This window comes from Hippocampus zosterae, chromosome 2 (assembly GCF_025434085.1).
Source record: "Hippocampus zosterae strain Florida chromosome 2, ASM2543408v3, whole genome shotgun sequence".
NCBI lineage: Eukaryota > Metazoa > Chordata > Actinopteri > Syngnathiformes > Syngnathidae > Hippocampus > Hippocampus zosterae.
In genome coordinates, this window is record NC_067452.1 from 31,842,586 (window position 1) to 31,855,694 (window position 13,109).

At 41.8% G+C, this 13,109-nt stretch overlaps 1 protein-coding gene across 2 annotated transcripts in view; it reads left to right on the forward strand.

Moving 5' to 3' along the window:
- prex1 (phosphatidylinositol-3,4,5-trisphosphate-dependent Rac exchange factor 1) overlaps nucleotides 1-11,288 on the forward strand; it is an 86,045-nt gene extending 74,757 nt beyond the window's left edge. The window contains exons 35-42 of one of the 2 annotated variants that reach the window (XM_052059687.1): nucleotides 875-1,018; nucleotides 3,426-3,540; nucleotides 4,547-4,613; nucleotides 4,760-4,804; nucleotides 5,729-5,904; nucleotides 5,996-6,098; nucleotides 9,423-9,490; nucleotides 9,571-11,288. In XM_052059687.1, the coding sequence (XP_051915647.1) occupies nucleotides 875-1,018; nucleotides 3,426-3,540; nucleotides 4,547-4,613; nucleotides 4,760-4,804; nucleotides 5,729-5,904; nucleotides 5,996-6,098; nucleotides 9,423-9,490; nucleotides 9,571-9,613 (761 nt within the window). In that variant the 3' untranslated portion in view covers nucleotides 9,614-11,288. The remainder of the gene's footprint in view (nucleotides 1-874; nucleotides 1,019-3,425; nucleotides 3,541-4,546; nucleotides 4,614-4,759; nucleotides 4,805-5,728; nucleotides 5,905-5,995; nucleotides 6,099-9,422; nucleotides 9,491-9,570) is intronic. The other variant, XM_052059688.1, reaches the window with a different exon arrangement.
- The last annotated feature ends 1,821 nt before the right edge of the window (nucleotides 11,289-13,109 follow it).

Consider the following 13,109-nt stretch of genomic DNA (forward strand, 5'->3'; position numbering starts at 1 on the left):
TCACAACCCAGACCCGCAACAATGCTATCGAACAGTTTATAGCGGCAAAGCCTATTAGACATTATTGATCAACCTGCCCAGGACTACTGTAATGGTAGCGATGTGAAGTATGCAATCACCTCATAGTCTCTGCCGTACACATCTCAGCCAATTTCATAGGCTGACAGTTGGTAGGCTTTTTAAGGAAACATGCTGACCCCAGAAAGACTCTGTAAATGTGATCGTTTCATTTTTCTGAGTGGTGTGTCACCATTGTAAAAATCCCATTACCGCTTTTACAGATTCTGGAAGATGTGCTGTGCCACTGTAATAAAATCAGGAGAAGCATGGATTATTTGTGGACAAGGGGCGGACTAAATTATTCTTTTCAATGTTTCTTTGTCTCCAACAGCACTGAGCAATTTTCTGTTGTTGTTTTTTTTTTTAAAGCAATCCCGATTTTTATTCCATAGACACACTTACACTTTATAATGTAGTAAATCAAGTCAATAGCAGTTTTGTGGTCTGCCTTTTGCCCAAAGTCAGATGGGTTAGGCTCCAGCGCTCTGTGGCCCGGAACCTGGGTAAAGTAGCATTGAAAATGAATGGCCCCTTCATGAGCCGTCACCTTATCGTAGTGGAGGGGTTGTCGAGTCCCAATGATCCTGAGGAATGATGTTTTCTGGTGCTTTATGACCCTGGAAGTGTCACACAGGCCCTTCAAGTTCAACAAATTTAACATGTTTTGGACAAAGACTGATACTTGCGGGTGTTTATCTCCACGTCCAGTTATAGAATGCTATTTACAAACGTGTAAATGCTGTCTCCCACGTGTATTCATTGTGTTTCACGGATGTCTCGATAATGGCTCTTTGTCTCTGCCTGTGTGTTGCAGACTCACCAGTGTGCTACCAGGTGGAGGGTAGCCGACAGGCCTTGAAGGTGATGCTCTACCTTGACAGCTGGCACTTCAGTGAGCTACCCAGCCGGCTGCAAAACGGAGGCCACCTCAAACTTCATACCATTCTCTTCACCAGAGGTATGCAGGAGATAAGTCAGTGAGTGGAAACTGATTGCGCTGTTTTAACTAACATCTTACGCAAACAATGTCCGATACGCATATACAAAGTAGTTCTGTGTACTCCGTTTTGTTATCAGTTGCCCAAATATACACGACTGTTCACACTGAGACTTTAAATTACACCTAAACAGACATCCATCTATGATCTGAAATCGCTTACTCCTCTCGAGGGTCATGGGGATGCTGGAGCCTATCCCAGCTGTCTTTGAACACACGCTGAACTAGTTGCCAGCCAATCGCAGGGCACACATAGACGAACAACCATTCACACTCACACTCACAATCACACCGAGGGACAATTTGGTGTGTTGCATTAACCTGCCATGCATGTTTTTGAAATATGGGAGGAAACTAGAGTACCTGGAAAAGACCCACTCAGGCATAGGGAGAAGATGTAAACTCCACATAGGAAGTGCGGAGCCTGAATCGAACGATGTATCTCTAAACTGTGGGGCTCCTAACCAGAAAGACTCATTCAAAAGCATGCTGTTCTGATTGCTCCATTTACTACATATTTCACAGTGGTGTTCGGGAAATGTCACTTAAAACTCAAGCGGTAACATTTTCAACTCTGATTTCATGGATCAAAGGGGTTGCCAGGTGCTTTCATGACACATTTAAGCGCTTTTATCAAATGTGTTTGAAGCCATTTGCTTATACACCTTTCACGTTCCCCCCTTCACTTCAAAAGTGCTCTGTTCTCGGCCAGTCTCAGCCCAATGTGAATACTTCACCTCATGCATCATTGCGCCAGTGCCATAATGTCATCAATTTTCCACAGACAATAACTATTTAGAACACTCATCCAATGAAAGAGCTCATATGTTGTTCATATGTTTGAGCGCAGCTGCTGGCAGCATTAAGGCTCAGCTGTGAGAGAATAGGATGATGTACATCGCCCCCTAGTGGAAGGCACTGTTTTCTACAGATGGGGAAGAGACCGATTTATGATCTGATTATGGATTAGCGTTGTCTTTGTTGGGGTATGATTTCAGTAGAACCCCCCCCCCCCCCCCCCCCGACCCGTTTTTAATCCATATACGGGGGCTGCCACTTGCTGTGGACTGAAAATTGTCTCACAGTGCCTAAGGGCTCAGGTAACAACTGTCATGTGACGTTCACAAGGTGAGCCTAGAAGTCCGTATCTCACTGAGTGGCGAAGGTAGCGAATGTTGCTTTTTCGTCAGGGTTCGTTCAAGGTCGCAAATGGTTGCCGATCCACTTATCCTCACAAGGGAGCCTATCCCAGCTGTCTTGGGGCAGTAAGCGGGGGACACCCTGAACCGGTCGCCAGCCACTCGCAGGGCACACAGAGATGAACAACCATCCGCATTCACACTCACACCTAGGGACAATTTAGATATTCCATCAGCCTGCCATTGGAGGGAATCGGAGTACCCGGAGAAAACCCACACAGGCCCAGGGAGAACATGCAAACTCCACACGGGAAGGCCTGAGCCAGGATCGAACACACGACCTCTGCACTGTGAAGTCAATGCACTAACCACTGGACCAACGGGCCCCCCGTTATTAAAATGATGTTATTAGAAACTGATCACTCTGTATAACATTTCACTCCCAAAAATGTCCCATCATGTAATACAGTCTATTGTAGTTTTCTGTGTAATCAGTTTAGTTATTAGCTGCCAAATTAAGTGCACATATCATCTCTTGGTTGGTGTGGTGCTTTTGAACATAATTCACAATTCAAATTTTCTTGGCAGGAAGAAAAACTGTTTGCGAACATCTTTGTGAGCGTTTGCATATTTGAACAAACCCTAAAAAAAAACTAAAAAAAACCCTTCCCTCCCTTCGCAAACACCGTCGCCGCTCAGTGGGATATTGGCTTTAAGGCCACTGTGATGTCATTTTCCGTCAACAGCTTAGTGGCAGTACAAGGCAAAATGAGCACCCTCTGAGATGGACAAAAACGGGTAGATTTTTATGCTTCATTCATTTTAATTCATTAATCAGAATGCTGTGTCAAGACTAGCGTGGGCGCATTGAAAAAAATTATTATCAAGAATATTTTTGACTTGACTTCCCTTTTAAGGTAAAATATAAAGTGGCTTGAAAGGATTTTCAAAATGGCGGGAAAATCCTTTTGAGCAAAAAATGGGGAAAAAAATACATGGAATGCATAAAGAAAACACAATTAGATTGTAGCATAAAAACTCAAGATAAAAGCAAAGCTATAAAGGCTACATCATATGAAGTCAAAACAATGAGATTTGTGTTGCTTGTACGGATCGTCAAAGGTTTTTGTATTTGTTTATGGAAGGGAACTGAAATCCCAATCTGTCACAGGTCACATGCTACAAAGATGAACTATGCAAATCTGACTCTTCCCCGCCATGTTTTCCAGCACTGGAGCGCCCAGAGGGGCTGTCCCAGCAGGACTACGTCGCCATGGAGGAGTTCCAACAGCGCACAAATGCTGTCTCCTTAGAGAAGGTCAAGGCCTACTACCGCAGACTCAGGTAGTCATTTAAGACGCATTCCTCAAACAACTTTTGTGGTATCGCTCGCGGGCTTCCGCTAAAATTGTGAAGCGTCTTATACGATTCGGAAATGTTGCATTGGGTACTGCTGCGAATTCCAAAGCTGGAGCATCAAAGCATTCCACGACAAAACACATGGTTGACAGACATGATCAGCTTGTGTTTAATTTCTTTGTGGATAGACTATTTGAATGTCACCAGTCGGGACAAATCTGTATTTTGTGGAGGCCTTCATCTATATTGGAGGGCTGTACACCACGCGTTGGATTAGTGGCTAGCAAATCTGCCCCACAGTGTTTGAATCCGGGCTTCAGCCTCCTTCTGTCGAGTTCACATTTTGTCCCTGTGCTTTTTATGGGTTTTCTCCAGCTTTTTCCCACTTTTCCAAAACATGCTTCTTAGAGTTAATTGAAGTCTCAAAGTTGCCTCTTGGTGTGATGGCTTCATTGTTTTTGTGCTCTGTGATTGGCTGGCATCCAATCCAGTATGTAGCCCACTTCTCAAAGTCAGCTGGAAGAGGCTGCAGCTCGCAACCCCAATGAGGATAAACGCTCGAGAAAATGGATGGGTGTACCGTATTTAAAACAAACAAAAAAAGCAGATCTAGTGATCATGCTATGCAGCAATTTCCTCACACCACAAGTTTAAGCAAATTGTGATAGCCTGCAAGTACAGTACGAATAAACAATACACACGAGAATCATTTAGAAAGAGACTTGCAGTTGGTTCCAAGGCAATTTTTCTATCCATGAGTCCAAAATTTTGGACTTCCGAGGTTTCTGGAATATAGCATCAATACAAATGCACGGTAATAAATGATCATTATTTCCCATATTAATAGAAATCTTCCGTATCGTGTTTGATCATTTTAGTGCAGGACGGAGTTATTTGAATTCTACTTACAATGATGTGCATGAGACGATTTGTGGGATTTTAAACTCGAAAAACCGAGAAACTGACTCGAGAACCTTTGCTGTCACGATAGGGCCTTCTATTTGGAGAAATCAAATCTCCCCACAGACTCCAACACCACAGCTATGAAGATTGATCAGGTAAATATTCCCTCACTGTCACTCGTCTGTCTTTGTGCTTCTTTTTATTGCTTTTGCTGTTTTCCAATATCAAGTCTTATGTAATTCCTGAAACTTAAGTCCAGCTGTGTGCAATGTTGTGACTGAATGTATAAATGCAAGCACAGATACTGGGCCGTGAAGTTAGAGATCTTCGGCCGAGCATTGCCAAAGTAAGATGAACTGGTGTCCCGTTCCCTCACTGGAACCCCGTTAGCTAGCCAAGAACCTTCCATTAACTCCAACTAACATCGTCGCATCCTCTGTCACCTCCATTTATTGTTGACCTCAGCATTGATTCTATTTTAGAGCCCCAGACTGATGATAGTGCATATAGTTTCCCGTTAGTATCTTAAAATACTCCAATCCGTAGATATAGTTTCCCGTTAGTATCTTAAAATACTCCAATCCGTAGTGCTAGCCTGTAGCATTTTGTTCTGAAGTTGTGATTGACTTTTAAGTGTCATTCAAGTGTGTTTGATTACTTTTGTTCACATCCATTGAAACGTCTGGTCAAATGTAAACGATAAACAAAAAATCTTTTTGTGACATTTTTACATTATCGCTGGCATCAGGCCGAAAACCACGTGTGTGTGTGATTTATTTATATATATATATATATATATATATACACACACACACACAAATGAATTGAATTGAATAAAACTTTATTTTCAAATGTGCTGTATGTATTTGACTGACCAATTCCAAGTGTTGAAAATGGCTGGCTCTCTTTGATCATGTCTCGTGACTGAAGTTCCACCGTAACTGGAGTTTTAAGTTCTCTCATGAATAAAATTTGGCTTGTCATGGCCCAGCACCATCTTTTGGCAGGGCTAGCGGCCACCGCACACACTCTACATGTCATCCAATCTGCCCCATTCTGTTCATTTTGTCACATTGTAGAAACTAGAAAATAGAAAACAGCTTTCAGTATAATGCAGGAGGGTACCTCACCAAAAACTACGACATGAACATTAGCCTTTTTACAAATGAGACAAATCAACAAGAAGAGCTGCTGACGCTATCCAAACATTATTGTCGTGGGTATCGTGCAGCCTTGCCTAAATTGACCCTCTCTTCTATCTATCTCACAGCTCCTCCGCCCCCTCAACACGTTGGACGACCTTTGTCGGCTGATGCAGTCGTACGTCAACGTGCGCCCCGGTACCCACGGCCACCCTTCGGGTGTCAGCGTGCTGTGCGTGTCCTCAGAGCTGTGCAATCGCCTCGGAGCCTGTCACATCACCATGTGTGCCACCGGCATGCAGAGGTAGGCCGTCCTCATGCTCCCCGGTGACGTCATGTGAGCGCGGCCCTAATTCACATTTTTCCTAATAAATGTTTTTCGGTGTTCTTTGCAGAAGTACCTTAAGTGTGACACTGGAACAGGCAATGATCCTTGCCAGGAATCACGGCCTCATGCCGCGATGCATCATGCAGACCATGGATGTCATGCGCAAACAGGTAAACCCTTGGATTTCAAAAGTAGTAGTTTCGACCGTAAATATAAACCTTGATCGCAAAAACGTTGATGTCATTTGCATTCTATCTTACATTATCCTTAAAAGTATTAGGTTATCGATTATTAGATTTGGGGGTGGGGGGAATCACTGGAAATGAGCATCTTCACAGACACAAACTAACATTTTTCAACCTTGTTTAGTCAATAAACCGAAGTACTGTACATTTCTTTTTTCTTACATCCGTGTGGCCCGCCGGTCCAAAATGGCCTGCATTCCTGTCCCGTTCCATGGCCCGATGGTTTGGGATCACCAAGCTAGTATATGAAATGTGCTCCACAAATATAGCTGCTACCCTGGGCACTAAAAACCTGAAAATATGTTGATGTGTCAGGGTTGTAAAGACAGTTCCACACTTGGGTTTGTGTGACGCTTAACCTTTTCAGGGGCAGCGGTTACTACAGTACTGTATTTTCTGCACTATAAGGTGCCTCAGATTTTCAGGTGCACCTTCAATGAATGGCCAATTTTTTTTAATGTTCATATATAATGTGCATACAATAGAACAGGTGTCACCAACATTTTTGAGGGTGAGAGCAACTTCATGTGTACCGATTGTGTGAAGGGCTACCAAATTGATACACGTCTGAAATAACATATTTGTCCAAAATACCTTCAATAATATGAGGATGTGTTATTTTTAATACTTGATGATTTAAATTGTCAGACTTTGATCGTGTTTCGAAATGTCTCACAGTACTGCCAATGTTTGCATTTTTAAATCATAATTTCTACTAGCAAATCACAATGTCCAGGCACTGGCGGGCTACTCAAGTGGTCTTCACGGGCTACCTGGTGCCCGCGGGCACCATGTTGGTGACCACTGCAATAGAAGCTACAATCGTGGATGCGATTGCGATATGCATCCACTAGATGGTGCCACACAATACAATTCAATATGCAATTCGGAATGCAAATTTCTCCATTGTGGGACAAATAAAGGTTTTCTTATCTTATCTTAACCCTTAGATGCATGAGTGACTGGCCCCTACACTCTTCCATAGGTGGGTGAAAAATGACCCATAATAAAATTAATGCTTTTTTAATGACATTTTTGTCATTTTGGTTAAGAATAATCACTTGTATAAAATTTAGTAATATATTTAGGACCATACAGGAATGATTTCATGTTTGAAATATCTTTATTTTTAATTTTTTAACATTTTTGAAAAATAAAAATTACCCAGAACAGCAATAGAAAAATGTGAACATCCATTTTGTGTGTGTGTGTCTGTCTGTCTGTATGTATGTATGCATTGCCTGTTTTGCCTTTCTGGCAGTGATCATTGCACACAGGTACATTGCATTTCCCACACCTATTGCTGACTTTGCGATCTTTGTTACTTGGGCAGATCTGACACCTTTTTCACTTTGGTTGGCCCTGTGTATTTCTTTCCTGTGTCTTAGTGGTGGCTTTTGTCACCCCGCACCTTTTCATTGCTTCAATAATCGGGATTTGCAGTTGGGTGCAGCTTTCCAGTCGACTCATGTAGGGTGTGACAAGCTCCTTTGACAGCTCTTTGAGGAACAGCAGTCGTGCATTGGTGATGCCACTCTTGAAATCTGGGTGCTGAGCCATGAAAAAGGTGTAGACATTTAGGGTGCCGATCTCAATTATGTTGGACCATTGCACCATGGGCCACCTCTGTGTTTGTCGCTTGCACGGGTAGTTACCAACCATCTGGTCAATGGTGTCTACACCTCCATTTGTCTCATTGTAAAATTTGATCACTTCTGGTTTTTTTTTTCTTTTTGCCATGTTCATCCACTGCTTTGTCGTGGTGCATCGTGCTCAGGAGCACAACAGCTTTTCCTATCTTTCTGTCATAGCTGACCATGGTAAGGCTATCATTGAATCCAAACTCTGTGCTGTAAACCTCCCTGGACTTGGAAAGCTTCATCAGAGTAGGGATGTCTGGCTTGTTCTGACATAGAGTCCCCACAATAGTGAGCTCCTTCTCCAGGAGATGCTGCGCGAGTGGCACACTGGTGAAAAAGTTATCCATGGTGATGTTGCGACCGGTGTTTCTAAATCTACCACACAGCTGCTGGACAATATTTTCTCCCAGATTCTTCTGAACGTCTTCCCCTGGTTGTCTCCCCGTGTAAACTATACCATTTATTGCATAGGGGATGCGTGCATCACAAACCCAGAAGATCTTTAGGCCAACTTGGCAAGCTTGCTTGGCATGTACTGTAGAAACTTGCACCTTCCCCTGAATGGCACAAGCTGTTCATCGACAGTGACACAATCACTGGGGATGAATTGCTGTCTGCAGTTGACCAGGAACAGGTACCATACATAGCAAATGATCTGTTTCCAGGCGGAAGGCCAATTTGTAGATAAATCATAGTCATGAACAACACACAAACAATTTTTTATGAAGATAATACTTAGACGTATCAGCTCTTACAGTGTAAAATAATTTTCCTGAGGGGTTCATTTCTGATAGTATAGTCTGCCCAGTCCGCAGTCAATGTATTGCTGACAGCCAAAGTCGATTCGAATCAGTGGTTCCCATTGGACTCCATAGAAAATGTACACGGGTCACTTTTGACCCATTTATGGAAACTTTGGGTAGCAATACAAAAACTGAAATTTCTTAAAATGTATAAAATGTAAGTTAAAATTGTGAATGACATTATATAAAAAACATGTTTTTTGAGGAATACCTGGAATATGAAATTATAATAAATTTTCAGTCCAAAGATATTTCAAGAAAAACACCTCATCGGGTCATTTTTGACCCACATATGCATCTAAGGGTTAATACAGCTTTATTTATATAGAACTTTCCCAACCGCTGCAGCTGTAACAATGAGAACTGGTCACAACTGTCAACAAAAACGCACACCAACCTCATGGGCTCACATTCACAAGGGGCTAAATATCTTTAAAAGTCTTACTTGTCTCCACCTTCCTTCATTTAGTCAGTAGTTAACTCAGTTTTTGGCATTATCTTCGTTTTAAAATAATGGTTGCGCAGAGTTCACAAAGCACCTGTCTGTTTGAGTGTGTGTTGGCAAATGCACATGTCACGCAGAACCCTCTTAGGTTCCAATTGGTCCGTGCTAATAATCACCAGATGGCATAGGAATACTAACAGGGGAACTACTCAATGGGGAATAGAAAGAGAGGTACAGTCTCTTTATATTAGGTGCATTGGATTATAGGGCGCACCTCTTTTGAAAAAATTGAATGCTTTTAGCTGCACCTTAGAGTGCGGAAAATACAGGAAATCTCATGTTTTTCTCTGCCTGCCACCAGGGGTCCAGAGTTGAGCTCTCTGCTAAAAACCTCATGGTAATGGACCAGATGCCGCCGTCAGCACCAAGGTACCACAAAAATGTATTCCTCGATGTATGGCTATTCTCTCGGCGCAATTCCCTAATCCTATGTTTTGTCTTTGAAACAGACTCTTCAAGCTATGTTTGCCACCCTCAGATGGAGAACTCTAGGAAAAACAAAACAAAACATCCAACTCAGCGAGAACTCGCAAATGCGGGCAAGGAAGACATGAAACAATCAAATGTTTCGCCATTTTTTCCATCAAAAGCACAGCGCTTATGGACAGAACCTCTTCCCGACAGCGCCTTTGTTGCCATGGATTCCAACACCAATCTAATCATAAACGCTCAATAACGTCTGGCTTCACCTTTCGAAACCAATGCAACCTGAAGTTGATCATCCAAGTCCCTATCGGGAAGCAGCCCAATATCCGCTTGCGCTGCCGCCACAGACCTCACAATAACCGGATTAACCAAACTAGCAGTAACTTCCACCCGAAAACTCAAAGATTGTCCTTTTTTTTTCCCTCAGACTGCAACTCCGGAGGACGGTCTGCGTTGTTATTAAGACTGATGTTCCGCAGGGCTCAGTGTTTGTCGAGGGGGGAGAAACAGAAAGTCATGGCAAAGTGATGGAAGGTCTGGATTTTAGGGGTGGATCCAACCCAGTGCATGTGGTTCCTGTGCAATTACTGTAGGCTTAGTGTGAGTACTGTATTGCCGCACTATATGAAGGATAGTTATTTATTGTGTCTGAAAGCAGCTTTTTTTAAAATCCCTTATACCACACCAGGTTTTAAAGAATCTACTAGCATTCCAGCTGGCATATTGAACAGTATTTAAAGGACCAATGACCTGCCATCAGTGCTTGTTTCTTATGATCTATTTATATAAGCTTTTGTCCAGGAGGTCTTTCATTCATATTCAGGAGGTACAAAAGGAGGGAGATGGGGGGGGGGGGGGGGGATTACCAGAATCGCAACAAACAAAACAAAAGAAAACCACGAAACATTTTGTCCAGTCAACGGACAACAATATTTAATCGTTGGTAAATTATTAATATATTCATTAAAATGTACTACCTGAAGGATTACCTTCTGATATTGATGTTTATTTTAACATGTTTAAGTGGTCATAAGACTAGGTATTAAAATAGACTCAATTGAGGGCATGTGACAGTGTTAGCAACAACAACAAAAAAAGTACTGTAAAGAGTTGTTAGGTGGCGCTCAAGAAAGGGATCTTCGTAACATTTCTTTGTACATACAAGCTGTAGCCGTGACAAGGAGCAATTGTTAGCTTATGTCTTAAAGCAGATAAACAATGTCATTTATTGAATTGGGTATTTTTTACGTCAAATGTAGTACGTCAAAGGTGTGCTTTTTAAAAAACAAAAACAAAAACGAATGGACGCTTTGTCAGTGTAACCTCATTGATCAGTGTTTTTTTCTGGCTATGACAAAGGTTTGAAATGCATTTCAGCAATCTCGACACGCTGCGTTCATTAGACCGCTGGCTTCTTCTACTGACTATTTATTCAAAAGAAATCAGGACCCAAACCACATCCAATTCGGTCTTAAGGCGAGGTCCTTCATCGCTGCGTCAGCTCAACTTCCATGTATGCGTCGTTGGTTTCGATTTGCTAATGACTGCAGCATGTTGAATAAACAAAAGCATGTCGTCGGTGACGCAGTGTCTTGACATTATTCTAATGTTTCTTACTGTGTATATACAATATTTGCAATTTTATCTCGCTGGAAAATAACTGTACAAAGAATCTTTTGTTTCTAAAATGATCACTGTAAATGCAATCTTAACAAGCTAGTAAATAAAAATGTTCCAAGTATTCCTGTCTGTGGTATGGATAACGAAATCAACCCCATCGAAATTTGTGGAAGTGAATCATTGTTTTTCCACGCAGTATATCAGCCTTTAAACATTTGTCTTTATCGTGTATATTTTACTTCCTAAGACAGGGGCGTCAAACTCATTTTGGTCGCGGGCCACATTTTCGTTACTGTTTCAATTGGAGGGCCGTTATGACTGAAACCATACAAAAAAGGGAAGAATAACTGTTGATTCAACTATTGTTTTAAGTTACTACTGTGAGGGGTTTGGCAACAAGAAAATGCTTAGAATCTCTCTCTTATTTATTACATATGAGAATTTTGGTAGACATTTTAGATCATGGAAGTTGACATGTTTGATCTGCTTTCATGGGCCACATAAAATGATGTGGCGGGCCGGATCTGGCCCTCAGGCCTTCTGTTTGACACAGTGTCCTAATTATTGCATAAATGCTGTAGTGTGATTCTACTTTTGTCTAAATGTTATAATAATGTAATTTTTACTTGATGGCTTTTTCTTTCGGGGGGGGTTTCCTGGGTTTTCCCATCACTCATTGGCGTAAATGGCCTTGACAGTTCAGTGAGCCTTTTGTGATATAGCTTTTGAGTTGTTTTCTTTCTTTCGTTATTATCTCTGGAGATGTTTACAGCATCTCAATTCCCTGAAGGCAAGTGGATTCTTTTTAAATGTTTCTAAATACTTGCTAATTGTCCTGTTCTATTGTGATCTCATCTATAAACATAGCAGTGACATTACTCATTGCACTCCAACTCAATTGGAAAATAACCTAATTATCATTCAACTATGGGGGTGGGGTGGAGCTCCATTGCAAATGAACCTTTGCATTACCGTGGCACTATTAAAAATGAATACTAAAAAAATACGGTTGCATTATATGTGAAAAACATGCGATATGGGTGTTGAATAGTGAGGTATCGATATTGTAATATTTAACACGCACCTAAAGACAGTAGGCTAGTTGTATTCTCGGGTCATTCATTGGGATGACAATATTTTTGGGATGTACAGTATATTGCTGTTGGCTTGTATACTTCCTGCTTGCAGTTCAGTTATATAAGAAGTGGAGCTTGACCAGCAAGCATTGCTTCACAGCATAACATCTACTTGATGGCATGAATATGATGTTTTAGAGGAAATCTCAAATGGAAAAGTCAAAGGCACCTTAGGAGGATCTCTCTCTGTCTCTCTCTGTCTCTCTCTCTCTCTTTCTCTCTCTCTCTCTCTCTCTCTCTCTCTCTCTCTCTCTCTCTCTCTCTCTCTCTCTCTCTCTCTCTCTCTCTCTCTCTCTCTCTCTCTCTCTCTCTCGCGCTCTCTCTCTCTCTCTCTCTCTTTCTGTCCTTACATCAGGGATGGACAACTGGTGGTCCCCGCCACATCACCGTGAGCCTCCCTTTGGTTTTTTGTTTATTTATTTTTTGACGGGGCTGGTAAATAAAAATGTTTCCTCTCCTGCAGGTTTTTTTCAATATTAAAAAAATATATATTTTTTTCTGAGCTTTCTCCTAGGTGTCCCTACAATAGCGTGACGGCAAAATTTGGCCCCCTTCCAGCATTGACTGGAATGCCTTTACATCATTTGTGAAGGGATGCGCTCAAGTTCTTGAAAAAGTGTCTTCAAATCAATTTTCATTTTAAACTTAAGCTCCGCTTCAGCATTTGTGCACTCTTCGTTACAAATTCCGATTCAATGTGAAGAAGCAAGACACATTAATTCCACTAAAAGGCAACATTGATCACTTGGGCAGCAGCTAATTAGATAAGCTGGCAAACTAAAGAAACGTATTCGTTTTCCTGACCT